General features: G+C 41.8%; 1 protein-coding gene across 2 annotated transcripts in view; it reads left to right on the top strand.

Moving 5' to 3' along the window:
- lingo2 (leucine rich repeat and Ig domain containing 2) overlaps nt 1-5,756 on the top strand; it is a gene marked incomplete at its 3' end in the record, with an annotated part of 345,906 nt that extends 340,150 nt beyond the window's left edge. For both annotated transcript variants that reach the window (XM_084041560.1, XM_084041561.1), the window contains one exon: nt 3,903-5,756. In XM_084041560.1, the coding sequence (XP_083897686.1) occupies nt 3,915-5,756 (1,842 nt within the window). In that variant the 5' untranslated portion in view covers nt 3,903-3,914. The remainder of the gene's footprint in view (nt 1-3,902) is intronic.
- Between the last annotated feature and the right edge of the window lie 14,468 nt (nt 5,757-20,224).

Genomic DNA, 20,224 nt, shown 5'->3' with positions numbered 1-20,224 from the left:
CAACTACGCAAGTGTGGGTCCTCCTGACCCACAGCTTGTGCACCACTGCTGAAGTTGCCAGTATAACCTGTGTATTGTACTCTGAATTGTTAAATTTGGCCATGCCGTGGATTACTTTAAAATCATGCCTTGCATTTTAGACTATTCATTTACGGCAATGAATTTACGGCAATTCATTTACGGCAATTAATTTAGTTTCAAATAAGCCATCATATGCTCCTACCATATTAGGTTGGCCAATTATGAGCCTGGGGAGAAATTCAGATTATTTCTTTTGCAGTTTAAATTTAGCACAGCCCATGGCACATCTGATGAGGCAGGGACACTCAACACTCTGTGCAACCTGTCACCCAGCCTGTTTGAGGCGAGCGTTCCCTATCTGCTCCCCATCATGTGCTTATACAGTAATATTTATGATTAGGTATGAGCTGTACATTACAACATACATGAATTTAATCTGGTTATGGTTCTAAGTACACTATAGAGGCTGTGAAAGGTCAATGTGTGCCAAATAAAGATGGCATTGATGGCATTAAGATGATATTAACCCCTTTCTCACTTATTGATGCATTGCCAACAATTTTTTGCAAGAGCACTTCTGTGACTGTCACATTGTGACAGTGTCACAACTGCTTGGGCCATGGGTGTTAATTTCATAGCAGGAATTTGTGCAGGATGTAGAACTCATTATTCTTTTGTCGGATGCTAATTTGCCCTAAAACAGCGTTTAACCCTCTCCTTCCTAAAAATGTGTGTTCTGAATGATAGTTGCTTCTTCATATGCATAAGCTTACAATGAGGGAGTAAAACAAGCAGACTATAAAAATATACATACCCTGCACAAGGGGGATTGTCTCGGGCGGTCCATTCTTTATTAGGCTTTATAACAAGGCCCACGAGCGTCCTTCCCCGTCATTGCATTAATGCTTAGTGGCTACTCACTCAGTCTGGCGCTCTCGCTCATGGACTACGGTGATGTACGCACAAATCTGAGGCCTGGCCTGCTCATCTGCTGTTGATGTTAATGTGAATGTTTCACCATGTATACAGTAGTACTCACTCCATTCAATGCACATCAACTATACATAATGTTGATAAACATTAAAAAGGCCTACTGTTGATTATCTGTATACATACATACATACATACATACATACATACATACATACATACATACATACATACATACATACATACATACATACATACATACATACATACTCCTACTATAGGGACATATTACTGGTTGTAGATGATACATATTGGTTGATACACACTGCTGTTGATTCTCTGTACACATACCTACTACAGTATATGCACATATTGGTGGTGATAGATTGTATATTTACCTGTGCCTATTTATTTTTACTAGAGGTTCGGGCCGCTATACGGCCCTCACAGACCGCTACACAGCCCTCACACCTACGCTGTACTGCCAATCATAGTCATAGTGTCGAGGGCTTTGTCAGAGTAGACGTTGTACCCGTCTATCTGTGTCCCGGCCTTTTGTGCCGATATATGGAGATCTCTGTAACTGTCTGTCTACCTGTGTCCCTTTTATGCTCAAATATGGAGATCTCTGTCAGTCCTTGTCCCTTTATGCCCATATATGGATATCCTGATGTCATCAGTATTTGCCCATATATTGGCATGCCAATATATGGGCATATCGGTTGGATCGGTGGTTCTGGACAACTGGAGAGCCATATATGCCTGTATATGGACATATCGGTTAGATCAGTGGTTCTGGACAACCATATTGGGTTTGTTTATGGTTATGTAGGAGTGACGTGGCCGTGGTCCTGCTCTATATGGGCGTATCGGCTTTGTTTATGGTTATGTCTGAGTCAGAGTAGCCTCGATCTCCAGGCTTTTATTGTTTAGTTTTGCTAAAAAATAAAAGCCTGGACCAGCGTGTCGGTGTACCGGTATAGGAAGTGTTTAATTTCCCCAACCAACCAGAGTGCAGTGGGCGTCGCTCGTAATGTTGTGTTGACGGGGCCTGGGCTGACGGACAGATCGGTGAACCAATGGGATCACACACATTCTCTCGCGGTCCCATTAGCCAATTTTATTATAGGACAACACATACAGTACTGTATATAACACATACACGCCTACAGTATATCTACTACATGCACATATTGATAGATTTTAGTGTTGATACTCGCTACATTCATACCTACTACTATGTGCTCATTCTACTGCCGATAGATTGCACATTATATTTATTGTGTCCAGTAAGTCCAAGTGCAGATAGCCTATACACTATGCACACGCCTGATCAGTACAGATGCAGAGGGCCAGGTTGGATGTTAAGTGATATTTATGCTGTCGTTTATATTACATTTTGTATATAAAATATATTGATTGCTATATTAGTCATATCATGTCACCTATCTGTCAGCCAACATTCTTGATGATACTCTGAGGCTAGTTTGACTCCAGATGTTACTACTGTATTCCCAGAATAATTGTTTTTATTTATCTGGCATTTGGCAGTCTTGGGGATTGCATTTAAATTGGATGTCTTACATTTTAACCCCAAGACCCTGTTTTATTAGCTTTTGCGGCCTTTGTGATTATCCTTATAAATATTGCAATCATCATGTTCTCTTCTGTTAAGCGATGCACTCTGGCAATATCTATTTGACTAGGTTTGATTACACAAACTGACATGCATTTTTCATAATAGGCTGCTATTTAGAGTTCTATCTTCTCCATCTACAGTAGGGTGGAGAGTGGGTGAGAGAGGAAATCAATTTTGTCATGGTTATTTCTTCTGGAGAGGGAATCAAAGAATCACAAGATGCACTAAATAGTATATAAACAATGGGACGGGAGTCTTTTCATGCGTGAAAAAAACAACACAATATGCCCAGGAGAGGTGAGACATGTTTCATAAAATTAGGTCAGATTGGGTTCAGTCAAAGCATATTACTTGTCAGACTACATTAAGAAGCTTAACTAACGTATAGGAGTTGACATACACAAATTCCACTAAATTCCACAAACTTTGGCTCGGTATAATGTTTTAAGTATAAAGTATTAGAATGATGTCAAAACGTTGCTTTGTTAGGATTGTCAAAGCCTTATTCTCTTGTCAAATTAGTACATATAGGATGCTTTGGATTAAAAAATCTGAGAAAAAAGGTAAAAAGAGTGAATTAGCCTAGCGGGCTGGAAGACGAGTAATCTATTTTCATCAAAGGCTTGTTAGAACAAATCAACATCAGATAACGTGGCAGCACTCATCAAGTGGACATTTCCTACAATCCTGATCCAACGTGCTTTCCCTTGATCGGTATGCTAAGGATGAAAGGAAAACCAAAAGGCTAAGACTGATTGTGCAAGAAGAGGGCTTCAAGCTAATTGTTCTTTAATTCAGAGTCAAGAGAACAATAAACGTGGCGTGAAGTGAATGTGCATAGAAAGAGGCATGATCTTATGGGCTCAGGTTGTAGTTGAGTAAGACAAGTAACACAGCATCAGAATCAGAATCAACTTTATTGTTACATCACATGATTACAGGTGTAATCGTATAGGTGGCATTATTTTTAGTTTTTCAGTCAATTTGCAGTTACAGGAAGTTAGAAAATGGAAAAAGAGAATTAAGGAACACAGAACAGGAGGGCACAGTCAAATCAAACATTAATCATCAATTCAACACCTTTCTTTTCTCCCATTTTTCTTGTAATTGGCATGCTGAAAAAGTTGCACATCTAAGCCTGTCCTGATTACATAACACTTGGAAGATGTGCGAAACTTTTCTTCTTTTTGCTGCTTGGTTAAGGGCTGACAAAGCTTGGACAGAATTGAGGATTAGAGAAATACTGTGTCATCGATTTAACAGGCTGTTAAAGTTTAATCACTAACCTCTGCCTTTTCTCTGTTTCTTGCAGAGCCGTGAGAGGATGGTGGACTATATGAGCAAAGTCATGCTGCACACGGCTGTCTCATGCTGGCAACCATTCCTGGGCCTGGCCATTGTGGCTGTGTTTGTGGGTTCTACGCTGGGATGCCCCTCGCGTTGCGAGTGCTCGGCCCAGAGCAAGGCAGTTGTCTGCCACCGCAAGCGCATGCCAAGCATCCCTGATGGCATTCCCATCGAGACCCGGCTCCTCGACCTGAGTAAGAATAAGCTGACCATGATCAATCCTGATGACTTTGCTGCCTTTCCGGGACTGGAGGAGCTGGACCTCAGTGGGAACATTATAAGTTACGTTGAGCCCGGAGCCTTCAACAACCTGTTCAGCATGCATTCACTCAGTCTCAAAAGTAACCGCATCAAGCTCATCCCCCTGGGTGTCTTCACTGGGTTAATGAATCTAACACGGCTGGACGTCAGTGACAACAAGATTGTAATCCTCCTGGATTACATGTTCCAGGACCTGCACAATCTCAAATACTTAGAGGTGGGTGACAATGACCTTGTTTACATTTCTCACCGGGCGTTCAGCGGACTTCAAAGCCTGGAGATGCTCACGCTGGAAAGGTGCAACCTCACAGTGGTGCCCACTGAGGCCCTGTCCCACCTGCACAATCTGGTCGTCCTTCATCTAAGATACCTCAGCATCAGCACTTTGCACCCGTACTCCTTCAAGAAGCTATTCCGTCTGCGGCACTTAGAGATTGACAACTGGCCTTCACTAGACCTTGTTCCAGCCAACACTCTGCATGGCCTAAATCTGACCACCTTGTTCATGACCAACACTAACCTGTCTACCTTCCCTTACCAAGCACTCAAGCATCTGCCCTACCTGACACACCTCAATCTGTCCTTTAATCGCATCAGGCACATCGAGGGCGGGATGCTGATGGATCTGGTGCGGCTGCGGGAGCTGCACCTGGTAGGATCTCTGCTGTCCACCATTGAGCCCTATGCTTTCCAAGGTCTGCGGTGGCTCAAGGTCCTCAACGTCTCTCACAACCGCCTGGATACACTGGAGAAGAGTGTCTTTCAAGCTCCTGAGGCACTGGAGGTACTTCTAATTGATGACAACCCGCTAGTATGCGACTGCCGTCTCATGTGGATCCTACAGAAAAGGCTATCCATCTTCTTTGGCGAGTCACAGCCCGAGTGCAGCACGCCCGAGGGGATCCGCGGCAGGCCTTTTATGGAGTTCAAGGAGACCCTGCTGTCCTACTATGTTACGTGCACCAAGCCAAAAATCCGCGAGAACAGAACGCAGACCGTCGCCGTCGACGAAGGCCAGCAGGCATTGCTGCGCTGCAGTGCCGAGGGGACACCGAGACCCACCGTGTCCTGGCTGTCCCCGCGGCGACGTGTCCTCGTGGGCCGGAGCCATGGCAGAGTCACCGTGCACAACAACGGAACGCTAGAGATCAAGTCGGCGGAGGTGCAAGACAGCGGCGTGTACCTCTGCCTGGCGTCCAACACTGCAGGAAATGACACCCTGATGACCTCGCTGGCGGTGAAAAGCCTCGGATCGCTGTACGCTAACAGGACCCAGTACTACACAGATCCCAGCAACACCACTGCCAACGGGACGACCGTCGTGAGCTACGGTTTGGACCTTAAGACTATTTTAGTGTCGACGGCCATGGGCTGTTTCACGTTCCTCGGGGTGGTCTTGTTCTGCTTCCTGCTCCTGTTTGTTTGGAGCAGAGGGAAAGGGAAGCATAAAAACAACATTGATATTGAATATGTGCCTCGGTCCAAGTCTAACGGCACCAACGTGGACTCGCCAGACGGGCAAGCTGGCCCTCGCCGTTTTAACATGAAAATGATGTGACTTATTTTATAGACCTAGGTGGCGGGAATGCCCAGAGGATAATGTATTTTCATTGCAAACAGGACAGCTGAATTCCCCACTGTTGCAGAGAGACTGGTAATGAAAATGTGAATAGTACTATTGGGCACAATACAATGTGCAGTACCTAAAACTTTTGGATTTCGCCAGACACAATGGTTGGCTGCTGTGTTTCAAAAACTGTAAAGCATATGGTGGGACATCTATTTTTGTTGCCAGGGGGGCATCTTCAGCTTGATGGAAAACGGATGAAAATGGAATACTGCGACAACCGAGGGGACCTGGAGGGAATAGGTGTCGGTTATCAACCTTTTGAAATTTCTATGCCCAGAAAGAACCTTCCAGTTTTGGGTTGGATCTAAGAACTCAGCACAGCCATGTACAGTACAACATTTGTATCTAAGGTATTACTCTACTTTGTTTAGTCTTGCGCCATGCTTATTCACTGAACAAATCAATGAAACAGACCATACGTCCCCATGTTCAGTACTTTGCATATGTGTACCTAATGCTTAATTATGTACATGTAAGTACATATACATTCAAAAGAACTACTCATAGCAATATTCATGGAATGCATCAGCCAAAATCAACTTGACCCCATATTGTTCAGCAAGACAATTTATTTTCCTGACTTTTCACGTCTCCACGGAATCAGGAAGGGCTTCTGTGGGTGTTTATCTATCCCTGTTCCCAGATTGAATTATAGATATCCAAAAGATATTATCTATGAACACAAATGAAAGAAATAGATTTTATTTATCAAAAATATTGTGGGTTTTACAAGGGAGTACTATTCAGGATCTAACTAAACACATTTAAATAATCTTAAAGATGACTTGGTACTGTACCTGTCAACGTACATCATATGAACCATCTTTTTGTCCTATTCTTGTCTCTTTTTATTATTCTGTTGACAGTAATCTTTGCTGGTTGGCAAAATACATGTGTCCATTTTATTACAGTGACATTTGCACCATTTGCCCCAGTAAGAAATTTGGACTTTGTTGTGGTAGTTCCTCATTTTGTTGTTGAATCATTTAGATTGTGAATACAAAAGTAAAGAGAAAAAAAAAGAGAGAGAAAAAATTATAATAATGTATGTGAAATAAATGAAGATGTATTTGTACTAACAAGTCTGTTTAAATGGGTCTAGCAAGAAGGGTTGCGCTGAGACATAGTTTTGGAGCCAATACGATCACCAAACACATGCAAGCAGAATCGGTCGTTGTAGGTCTAGACAGAAATATGGATTGGGTCTGATACACAATGTCACATGTGTTGCACTGAATGTGTAACACTGTGTAACACTGAACATTTGGCACTGAACGTGTAACACTGAATGTGTTGATACCATGTCAGCGAAGTGGCAGCATCCTTTGGACAAGTCATGTGGTGGGTATTCCTGTATGTTGCTGAAAAGTTGCAGGTGTGATAAATAAAATGGTTACACAGGTAATGCATATGATGAAGTAAACAGGATAACCTACTCATTGTATTATTATTTTTTACCACATGCTCTGTAGCAGCAAAGTTTTCTTCCTTCCAGAGCAAATCTGTACGTACACACACGCACACACATACATGCACACGCACTGTGAAAGCAGATTCAAACCATGGATGTGCATCAAGTCTGAACAGTATTGTTGACAACATTGTTGTCGATAGAACTAGATATTTTTTTTCCAACATGTGTCACTGCATCCCAGTGTCTGTCCACACAGGATGGGAACTGGCATAACAACACAACATACAGTACATGATAATAATAATGATAATAATAATTCACTTTGCTAATCACAGCCCCATATAGCCTGTTTGATGTGCATTAGGCCACAGACCCCCATTTAATAAATGTTTCCTTTATTTCTGGGACCCCAATCTCCAATGTAGAATCTTCAGTGTTAATATATCTGAGAGTTTACAAATGGAATCTCCCTCTGCTGAGCCTTGTGTTTAAACTGCAACTTTACAGTTATTCTGTTTTGTATGAAAACAAGTGCGGGTTAAGAAAATAATTATAACAACGTGCTCCCTGAATAAGAGCAGTGTTCACGTCACAGTGTAGCGGTTGGACACCGGAGAGGAAGAATTGGCTCATCATCAGAACCACCAAAGGCTGCAATCCAAGCCTCTGGTAGATTTGGGGATGATACAGTTTAACCAACTGAGCCTTCGCTAGCAGTTAATTTGACCTCCACCGCCTTTTTAAGGCTAAGTCAGCAGTTCTCAACCTTTTCTGGATCAGGGCCCACTTGGTTTAGAACCACTGGTGTAAGTAATATTTTTGTGTTGAATTTAAGTGCTGAATACTAGTTCTGCATTCTGATGGTGATCGTTGCTGTGGAGTGATTGTTCTGGCAGGTGCCCTCCCATCTGCCCGGCTCTTTGGAGAACAGAGGGTGTATTTTCAGGTCGGAATGCCAGCTTTATTCAATCAGGTGAGAGAACCATTTTATCAGATTCCAATAAAAATGTTGTCTGCTCATTTGCACACTCTGAGTTACAGACCTAATGGTCCATTTGGACCCCTGGTGGTCCCTGGACTAGAGATGAGAAACAGTGATCTACCTGATAGATCTCAGTGATCTTGTCTTTTGTTAAAATAAGTGTTAAAGGACTGGGTTGGACTGGGTGACCACAACAAATAGCATAAGTAACGATTATGCTTATGGACTCTCCTCTATGCTATGGGGGCTGCTGAGAAAACTGGACGAAAGGGGCAATTCTGCAAATAGACCCCATGGCCATTTGGGATCAACATAAGTAAGTTAAGTAAAAAAGGCTACTGTATATGTTTTTTTAATCCAGACTTGTCCTTTAAATAGCTCTATATTCGATGATGGTAATCATTTCTAAGAGTTTTTGTTCAACAAGGGTCTCAAGCTCTTTAGTAAACAGAAACTATACTGCGTTTTAAGGTCTGGATACCAATTTCATCCAATCAAGACAGGACTACAGTATAAACAAGTGAAATTGGAAGTAATGAAACAAAAGAATGAACAGACAAAATGTGGAATTGGATTTGGAACATTATAAGATTGAAGCTGATAAATGTGTTCTCTCTCCTGATTTGATGAAAATGTATTTTCTGTTTAAGAGGAGTCCCCTGTTACTAAGCAAACACTATATTGATACATCATTGCTATAGAGTCTAGAACACTGATTATCAGAATAATATAACTTTTTAACAAGAGCTTCTTTTTTTAAAGTATCACTCAAAGCACCTTTAAACTTTCATGGAGTTGATATAATGTAAAGTGTTCATTTAATTCTGAAAGTATACAACTTAAACCAAATGGACATTTAAGGGTCCATTTGGTTGCATTTGTATACTCTCAAGTTTCAATGCCCAAGATGTTCTTGATTATCCTTTCAGAATCCTTAAATTAACACTGTGTTTTACAGTATATCAACTCCATACAGATTTCTGGTATTCTGCACTATTTATTTCAAAACAATTCAAATCCAAATCGTTTGTTATATTTGCAATTTTTCTTTATAAATAGGCATGCTAGGCTTTGTGGTTCCCTGTACTGCAGAACCAGAACTTTGAAGTCTCCTAATCCAGTGGTTCCCAAAGTTTTTAGCTCGAGACCCAAAATAGAAATGTTATGTCTCAGTGCATGGGACCCAAACTAGTGAAAATAGCCGATCTACAAGCAATGCGACACGTTGTGAGCTTGTAGAGCTTTCCTTTGATTTTATGAATTTCATTTGAAAAAGTTTGAAAAAGACTATTTTATTTATTATTTTGTTTTTGAAAAAATACTGTATATTTTAAAAAAACATTGTAGGAAATGAAAAAACAAAAAAAGGGATATTTACTTGCAACCTATGATAATTGGTCCGTGACATGAAAATGGGTTCCGACCCACTGTTTGGGAAAACACTGTCCTAATCATCACATTGAATTGCAGGTGATGCAAAAGAAAAGTGCCCTATCAGATCATAAACCAGGGTTAATAACATTAATCTTGACTTACACCCAGAGGGATCTCATCTTGGCCTGCCACCAAGTAGAGCTGGCCGATCAGAGAGTAGTTAACAAGATAGGATGACCCAGAGCCAAAATACGGCACTATCCAGTTAATTTAATAGAATAGCATGATAAATAATACTTCTTTGTCTCCGCCAAGCCGGGCGGCAGAAGGCCAGAGACTATGCTTTTAGTTTCCAGGAGTGGCCCGTTTTGAACAAAATGCCACAAATCTCGGAGCCCAGAGACACACTTAAAAGGAAAAACAGCGACCTCTGCTGTTCTTCCTCCTGAGTGTGACTCTGGGACAATGGCGACGCAGCACATGTGTGCAAGGAAACGGGGTTTAAGTCTGCCTTCACCGCTCCACTTCCGGTGGTGAGCTTGCGTTTTCATTCCGACTAGATAACATTTCTACACGGAACACTAACACCACTTCTCCCAGAGAACATGGATGGTTTTGGTTATAAGCCCACTTGTTTCTATGATGAAAGAGTAAGTTCAAATGTGAATATCTTTCCGTGGTTGTCTGCTCCGCGGACGCTATTGTTAAATTAGTTTCTGTTTAAGTTTCAAGTCGGGAAGGATGACGGACACGTGAATCCCGCCCACTACATTTGATTGGATAAAGCGCGGCCTCTGAAGCCACGCCCACTCCCACACAGTGTGTACACGTTCTGACGAACCTTCAAGACAGATTCTCACGCAGTGCAGAATCTGTTCTTGAGAGATTAGGCAGGCTCACATAAGGAAGAAATGCCTCCCTACATTGTTTAAATCGGCCTCATGGTGGCGCTATAACCGGCAGATTCACGTTTAGCCCTATAGCACCTATTGAACCGTAGGTCATACAATCAAAACTATTTTGGATTCCTTGGATTATTATTAGGCGGCAAGGAAGCCCAGGAAGTGAATCTTTTAAGGATCCAGTCCCCATTAATGGCCCAGCAGATGTCGCTATTTCACCTCCTGCTGGCTGCAGAAGCATTGGCTGGACTTTACACTTGATTTTATTACCGTAGTAAACATTTTCTTAAATACTTTGTTTTCAATCGCTAGTTCAAAGTGTTTTTTCAGTTATCATGACACGAGTTTAGTAAATTATGGTCCCATTAATAAAAAAAATATGACAACGTATGGTATGCTTCTACTGGTTCTCGCTTCCGGTCAATAGCAGTCGTTTCAAGTTTCTATTCGGGACTGGATGTTCCACGATGGTGGATTAGAATCAGCAGAAAAGGTGGCTTCAAAACTGGTCTGTAGAAACCAATGGGTCACGTAGCGGTTCCTTTCATCCATATTTTTTACAGTCTATGATTATTACGCAACTCCTCTAATAAGCCATGCCCATAGACCAATTATTTGTTTACTAACATTGAGACTGGACGCACAGGTGATTGTTTCACGCAATCAATTCCCAACCTGTTGTTTCGGGGTGCGCTGGTTTCAGCACACCCCAACCCCCTCTTCTGTGTTGGCTAGTGAGGCGTGTCCTAGCGAGACCTGATAGAATGGGTTTCATTGCACGCATACTGGTTGCACGCATACTGGTTCTTATCAGTGTGACGTCGTCTGTTAAGGGGTCTATTTCCACCCGACAAGTTTTCCACAGGTCTGTTGCTTTTTTTCAACTTTGCTGGCCCACAATAAGCTACCTGGCCTGCGGAGACCTGAGCTCAGAGGAGCAAATTTTTCTGTTTTAAATCTATTTTTAATTCCATGTATTCCTTTGTTGGTTATGTGAAAAGCCCTTACTATCCATACCAGAATTTATATGACATTTTAAGGCTAACTTTAGCCAAATATTTACTGTGTTATTGTTTCCGCCAGGCCGAAAGGCATGGCGAGAGAGTATGTTTTACCCCCTGTCTGTCTGTCCGTCCGTCCGTCCGTCCGTCCGTGTGTCCGTCCGTCCGTGTGTCCTGTCCTGTCCTGTCCTGTCCGTGTGTTACCAGCTAATCTCTGGCACTGTTGGCCCGGTCGCTGCGAAACTGTGCACACACACTCCCTGGATGCCAATTCAGAACCTCTGCCCCAAATTATTCACATGGGCCTGTTATAGCGCCACCAGGAGGCCGATTTGTGCAAAACCCATTTACTCCTACAGATTTTATCCAAACATCACGCAAATCGGTACACAGTATCTCTATAGTCATGTGATCAAGACGGATCTGTCCGATATTTCATATTCCATCCAGATTGGCTAAGGTTGGCTTCCAAAGTTTGCAGGATTGGTCCGTTTTGAACAAAATGTCTCAAATCATGAACACAGCGTGCGATTTCCGTGAAAACTTGCACGCACATTCCCACTAGGCCGAGGAAGAAATGCCACCCTTTTCACACTGGCCTGTTATAGCGCCACCAGCAGGTCTAATTTAGCAAAACACATTTTTGCAACAAAACGTCTCAAATCATGAACACAGCGTGCGATTTCCGTGAAAACTTGCACGCAACTTGCACGCACATTCCCACTAGCCCGAGGAAGAAATGGCACCCTTTTCACATTGGCCTATTATAGCGCCACCAGGAGGCCACAATAACCTACCTGACCTGGTGGAGACCTGTGCTCCGAGGAGCACTTTTTCTAGTTTATTTTTAAGAAGAGTAGCTGGTTATTCTCTTTATAAAACTATGTTCATAAAATAGCATTGTGAATTCTCCTTCAACAAATCAGAAGGCAGTTTAATTTTTTTTAAATTCTAAACAGCATTGGAAATGAGATGGAAATGGTAACATCAGTGAATAATATACACAATTCTTTTTTAGACACAGTCAAATGGAAGAGTTGGCAAACATACTGTAATAACTTTTGCAGACATAATGATTTGCCGCTAACCACGCAGTCGATTCTATTTGCATGTTGGATCAGAATTTTTTTTCTTTATTAAGAATATTCTTTGAAGCATCTCTCGTGTTTTCCGTTACTTGTACGGTCTCATTAAGAAGGCAGACCCACAAAGTCTCTTATGGTTTCCAAGCCTGCGGTCCCATGGGCTGCTTCAGAAAGCGGAACACCAAATGCCACAGCAGTACATTGCTGTTGGGTGGAAACCTTACAAGTCCAAAACCGTTCCTTTTTTATTATTTTTAAAATAGTGAAAATAGCCGACCTACAAGCTGACAACGCCTCGGGCGTTGTTGTGAGCTTGTAGATCTGCTATTTTTATTGCTATTGACACTCTTGTATGATGAAGTAGGGCATTCATTTACGAAAGAACATAACAAGTTGAAATATGGAGATACAAGGTTTTTGCCTGACAGCAACGACTACCAAAAATACAATAGAAACAAGGTTAACTTTGAAGGTCAGCAATGACCACATTCCAAGTGCTTCCTCAGAGGAATGATATGAATAATGTTTTCCCCCAACAAAAACCTGGGAGTGACATTTTTGCATTTGTGTTCATGAAAAAAATACCTGGAGGCTAGAACGTGCCGTCTCCCTTTTCGTATAATGCATGTGTTTGTTTCCGAGTACGCCACCCACAGATAAATGTCACAAATGACGCCCTGAGATGTCTGTCGCAAAACCCCCTTTTTATTTTGTGGCTTGCTGGATTAAGACTCAACAAACACATTGCACATTGCACATCTAAAGGTGACCCCCTTTAACCACTTGAAAACCAGCATCCCTATTCCGGGGAGAACGTTAGGCAAAAATAGCTAATCTACAGGCTCACAATGCGTTGCAACATGACGCATTGTGAGCTTGTAGATCGGCAATTTTTGGCTACTAGAGGTTCTCGGACTCACAGATCTCTATCTGTCAGTCCTTGTCCCTTTTATGCCCGTATATGGAGATCTGCCGGCCGGCCGGCCCTCCCTTAAGCCAATTTTAATATAGGATATTGGGATTAATATATAATGAGTTATAGGCTACACAGAGCAGTAAGCTGTAAATAATGTTGTCATTTATTCCGAAGCAACACACACACACACACACACACACACACACACACACACACACACACACACACACACACACACACACACACACACACACACACACACACTTGGTGGTGCTTCTCGTAATGTAATGTCAAACACTTCTCTAACAACAATGGATGTCTTCTTCACAGGAAAGTATGGTATGTTATTATATGCACATTCATTATCTGCTCCTATTCAGGATTGTTTTGATCTATGTGTCCAGGGGGGATTCGCAGTTGGTATACAGTATGATACATTATCACAGCAGCTTCTCTATTATACTGTATGCCATGGGTGAGGGGAGTGGTAAAGGAAACAAGTGTGATAAACTTGTTCCCTAGGCCATTTAGACCTGAGGCCGATTCTAGCAATGCCTTCTAAATCCTAACCACGTTTTCTGAAAATATATATTATTATTATTATAATTAAAGAAAGGGAAAAAAGAAATCACATTGACAGTATTAGTTTAAAGCTGCACTATGTAACTTTCCTCTGAATCTTGACCATAAGTTCAGAATTCGTGTCAGATCCTGTGTCTAGGTGAGACATGACCTTTGACACAATCTAAATGTCTCAATAGAAGAGCAGAGAGACAAAATATAACCACCCCAATTGTATAAGTTATATTGTATTAACATACACTACCATACTGATTGGACAACATTCAAATGTATTCCTTAAATAAAAGTTACATAGTGGCTCTTTAAAGTGGTTAAACTGGTTTTGCTGCCATATCAACTAACTTTCTTGGAGAGCCCCTGGAACCCCCTCAAGGACCCCACTTTGACAACCACTGGCTTAACCCATTAAAACCAGGAACTGTGTAACCATTATTTTATACTTTGGCTATTCAAAAATAGCAGATATACAAGCTCATAGCACGGCACCAAGTGCCGCGCTATGAGCTTGTAGATCTGCTATTTTTTGAATAATCATGAAAATGTGCAAGAAGTGCAAATCTTTGAATATATTCATTTTTTAAAGCGAACATTTTGAGCTCAAATCTTTGCTTCAGCAAATATTTACATTCTACATTCTACAAATGTATGTAAAATGTACAAAATTATATGTATTCGGCCGCGGACCCCCTCACCTCAAAATATGTTGTTTCAGGGACCCCCCAGAAGCAAAGATTTGAGTTAAAAATGTATGTAAAAATATATATATATTCAAATATCTGCTATTTTTGAATAGCCAAAGTATAAAATAATGGGTAAGCCGGAACTTGGCATGTCAAACATGGATGAAACACTGCTACTAGATGGCTGAGGAGACGTTGGAGATTATCCAGGAAGGAACCAAAACACAGAAGAAAACCGTTTCCTTCGATTGGGTTAGCAGAAAGGCTGTACGTGGCCCAACAAAGGTGGGGTATGGATGGCAAGAACACACCTTCCTTGTTCTTAGCCAACTCTTACCATACTTTGTGGAGGAATGATCTCAGCAGGTAATGGAACAATACCACCTTGTTTGCCAGGAAGAGTTCCTCCTTGACAATAATGTATTAACCACATGAACCCAGATATGAGGGGAACTACAAGCTCATTTGGGGGGAACTACCCCCCCAAATTATTCCTTTTTCCATCAACCTAGAATGTCTGGCCGTGTAGGTGGTGGAATAGCTGTAATTCACAAAGATAATTTTAAATGCTCTCCTATACATTCTTTTGGCACCTTTAAATCATTTGAAATGATGAGCTTTGTGGTAAATGGAAAGGTCCCTTTATTATGTGTCGTCATCTATAGACCCCCGAAAAGTGGGCCTATATTTTTAGATGAGTTCTCAGAGCTCTTATCTATGATAACTCCCAAATATGACCATATAACTGTCTTAGGGGACGTCAATATTCATGTATGTTGCCCCTCACATCCTATGGTGAAGGATTTTATTGCAATCACAGAGTCATTTAACCTAGTCCAGTCAGTTTGTCAACCGACCCACAATAAGGGCCACACCCTTGATCTCATCCTATCACTTGGTGTCTCTCCTAGCATGATGACATTTATACCATTTCCCAGCACTATAACTGACCATAAGGCCATTATCTTCAATCTACCCCTCCCCCTCCCCAGCTCAAATACCTGTCTCCCAGTCCGCCTCACTCGCATCCTTGACTCCACAACAGCCACCTCATTTGCTGAGACATTCTTGACATCAGTGCCCCCCCCCAATCCTTTCCAAACCCTAGATGAGCTTATCCACAGTTTTGATAATGCTTCCATAGCCATCCTAGATTCCATAGCACCCCTCAAAGCTGTCAAGCCCCCCAGAAAATCCTCACCTTGGCTAAATGATCAGACCAGACTCATAAAGAGACGGTGCCGACAAGCTGAGCGCAAATGGAAAGGTGACAATCTCCATATTTCATTAGACATCCTGAAGACTCTCATGGCAGATTATCAAAATGCAGTCAAGGTTGCAAGATCAGATTATTTCTCCAATATCATTTCAACCAACAGCCATAACCCCAGGACTCTATTCAAGGTGCTAGACTCGGTCACGAACCCCACCCCACCCCACAGCAACCAACTTTCTAAAGAGAAATGTGAAGAATTCCTCAACCACTTTTTACACAAAGTTGAGAACATCAGATCTCACATAATCCCAGACACTAGCTGCGCCCCCTTTTTCCTGAACGTCTCAGTCTCGTTTAACCATTTTCTACCGGTCACCTGCCAGTCCATAGAAAAAACAATTGCCTCAATGAAATCCTCCTCCTGCCAACTGGATCCCATTCCAACCAAAATCTTTAAGGAGGTTTTTCACTCAATTTCACCCCACATTCTGGCCATCATAAACGCATCCCTATCCACCGGCACTTTCCCCTCTGTCTTTAAACAGGCCACCATCCAGCCTCTACTGAAGAAACCCAACTTAGATCCATCTGTCCTTAACAATTATAGGCCAATTTCCAAATTATCATTCCTGTCAAAAGTTTTGGAGAAAATCATCTCCTCTCAATTAATCACTTTCATGAACAATAATGACATTTTTGAGCAATTTCAGTCTGGATTTAGGGCTCTCCATAGCACAGAGACTGCCCTTATTAAGGTAACTAATGACCTATTACGCTCAGTCGATGATGGTGACTGTGCCATACTGGTACTACTCGACCTGAGTGCGGCCTTTGACACGGTCGACCACTCCATCCTGTTGACATGCCTGAAAAGATGGGTTGGCGTGCAGGGAATCGCCCTTGAACTATTGCGTTCCTATCTCAGTGACAGAACTATTTCCGTTGTCTCTGGTGACACCTCCTCCCCCTCAGCCCCTCTCACGTGCGGTGTCCCACAGGGGTCTGTTCTTGGACCTCTCCTGTTCTCCATCTACATGCTGGAGCTAGGTCACATCATCCGCAGGCACAAGCTTTGCTTCCACTGTTATGCGGATGACTCGCAAATTTATGTCCCGGTCAAATCCCCAACCAAAGGAAGCTTAGATGGTCTAAGGGCCTGTCTCGCTGACATAAACTCATGGATGTCACAAAACTTCCTCCAGTTGAACTCAGATAAGACTGAGATTGTGCTCTTTGGTCCCCCACATCTCACTAGCCTTTTAAAAGACGACCTGGGCAGCCTGTCCAGTGCTGTAAAACCGGTCGCCAAGAGCCTAGGTGTCTTCTTCGACTCGGATCTCTCATTCAATATCCAAGTCAAAAAAACTGTACAATCATGCTTTTACCAACTCAGAACAATTGCAAAAATTAAGTCTGTCCTGTCATCTGTAGATCTAGAGAAACTCATACATGCATTTATAACCTCCCGTCTGGACTACTGCAATGGTCTATACACCTGTTTAAACCACAAAACAATTTCTCGCCTGCAGCTGGTGCAAAATGCAGCTGCCAGGCTTCTGACCAATACAAGAAAACGTGCCCATATCACCCCTGTTTTAGCAACTCTCCACTGGCTTCCTGTTGTTTTTAGAATTGATTTTAAGATACTTTTATTAGCTTTTAAGGCCCAAAATGGTCTTGCCCCTAAATACATCACAGATATGGTGCCTCCCTATGACCCACCCCGTAGCCTAAGATCCTCTGAGGAGGCCCTCCTAATAGTCCCCAAAACAAATTTAGTCACAAAAGGTGATCGGGCTTTTTCTGCCCGAGCACCTACACTATGGAATGCCCTACCTGTGGAAATTAGGAAAGCAAATTCCCTGACATCTTTTAAAACACTTCTAAAAACACACTTATTCAGGAAAGCCTTCCCCTAGATCCCCCTATCAGCCATAACTGTTTTGTGTGTGCTGTCTTTCTATCTAGTACCTATTTTATGTTATATTATTTCTTCCTTATCCATGCTCCTTGACTTATTTTAATTACCAGATATGTTTTTACTGCTTATCTGAACTGAATGCTTTTATGTCAAGTCCATAAGACTTTTTAATCGTGTATGCTATGTTTTTACTGTTGTTCAGCACTTTGTAACTTATGTTTTGAAAAGTGCTATATAAATAAAGTTATTATTATTATTATTATAATGTTGCGACACATTGTGAGATGATTGTAGATCGGCATTTTCTTTTGTAAAGAGATGTTGAAAAAGAGCTCCAAGTTGCAACTCATGGTTTAAGTGGTTAACTTAAAGTTTTTATCAAATGTATTCTCTTGTTGTCTTTGTGAATAAATAAGGGGGGGGGTATCTTTATGATAAACATCACGGCATTTGTTGCCTCAACTTATCCAACCAGCTTATCCAACCGAATGTCCAGGCGATGATCTGCATTTATTAGGTTTTAATCAAGATACTGTTAATTGCATACAAACGTGAAAACATGAAATGCTCTAAACCTAAAAACTGCATTTTGATTTTGCCAGAAAAGCTGCTGGGGCTTTGTTTCACTATCTGACAACTCTTATTTTAGAATTAATGACTGAGGACAACAGATGGGAGGCTCTTATGTAGCTTAAGATGACTGATACCGCCTCTATAAAAACAGATTAGCAGTTGGCTCATATTTGACAACAAAAAAAAAAAAACACTGATATGGTGGAACACACTCTCTCTCCCCCAGGGGTGCAATGCTCACTGGACGGCCTTGCACGCCGTGCCGGAACCTATTTGACCAGGAGCACACGCAGGCACACGCATAGATTTAAAACTACTTTAAATTTGCACCTCAACAAAGTTTTCAAAGGCTCCCGACTCACACCTAGCAAATTAACATAGGAATAAGCAGTGGTGGCTTATCCAACGGGCTTGAGGTGCTGAAGAACAGGGCACCAACCTTGGGGGGGGCACCAAACGGCGTTAATAAACGGCGAAGAACGCCAAAATGTAGAAGCAGGGGTGCTGAAGGAGCGCTACAACATTGAAACGTGCCGGTGAAGCGTCATTCTTTTTCGACTTGACAGTACAGCCTGACCGAAGACGCATTCTTGCAAAAAAAAAAAATATGTGCTTATTTCTATCATGCTACTCACATGTAATCGGCTACAGAAACTTGAAGAATAAAACCTCCCAGAGCCCTGTCTTAGAGAGTGGTTATGAGCAGTGCCAGTGACGGACAAAGTTCTCAAAAGGCCCCGTCCAAAATCGCATATTTTTTTGTAGGCTATGCCAAGTAATTGTTTTTTATGTCTTAAGTGAATAAACCCCACTGCTTAGTAGATTCTAAATAGAATAGAAAATAGCATACTGTGTGGTATGTACTACGTTGGTGGTACATACCACACAGGTTTCAGACGCAACCACAGTCTGTAACATTCTGTGCAATGGCAGGGTGTTAAATGGGGGAAATAAGACCATGAAGAGATGTTTCCTTTTGTTTACAGTCTCCTAACATGGCGGGTAAGGTAGCAGCAGCATCCATGGCAAGCTTTATTTTATTTTAATTTAAACTTTTTTTTTTTTTTTTACACCTCAGAACAAGAGAGAGATAGTATGACCAATTGTCTCCTACTAAGGACTGCCTGAATCTGTTATTCACCATTGTATAAATAATGATTTCTTAACAAATATGTAGGAATATTTGTATACATTATCATCAATGATTAGCATTATTTATATCAATATGACTGCATGCATTAGTATTCTGGGGAAAACTTACACAGAAAATAGCAGATCTACAAGCTCACAACGTGTCGTGTTGGAACAGTATGAAACTGCAAGTTATCCTCAAGTGTAAGGAAGGGACCCCATGTTTTCCTAAACTTGGATAACGAACCTCTCAGTACTCCTCTCTAATTTAAGGACCGTTAATGACTGTTAAGTTTCTGATAAGTGCATAAAAATAAAAAAGAACTGGAAAAAGTGCTCCTCGGAGCACAGGTCTCCGCCAGGTCAGCAGGGGCAATCTCCGACACTGCAGCCAATTTCAGACTGAAGCTCCACGCAGCTTCAGGATGATAATCAGGCAGGCTACATATATGCCAGATATATGTACATATATAGAGACATATATGTGTCGGACAATTTCGTATATGCCACATATATGATAAACATATATATTCATATATTTTCTTTGCCCCCCCTGGTGGCAGAGGCAAAAATCGCCTATGGTCTACGTGGTTTGAAGGTTGAGAGTTCAAATCCTCCT

The sequence above is a fragment of the Gymnoscopelus microlampas genome (genome assembly GCF_963454915.1).
Source record: "Gymnoscopelus microlampas genome assembly, chromosome: 18".
Lineage (NCBI taxonomy): Eukaryota > Metazoa > Chordata > Actinopteri > Myctophiformes > Myctophidae > Gymnoscopelus > Gymnoscopelus microlampas.
Note: the sequence above shows the minus strand (reverse complement) of the source record. Positions and strands in the feature narration are given on the sequence as shown.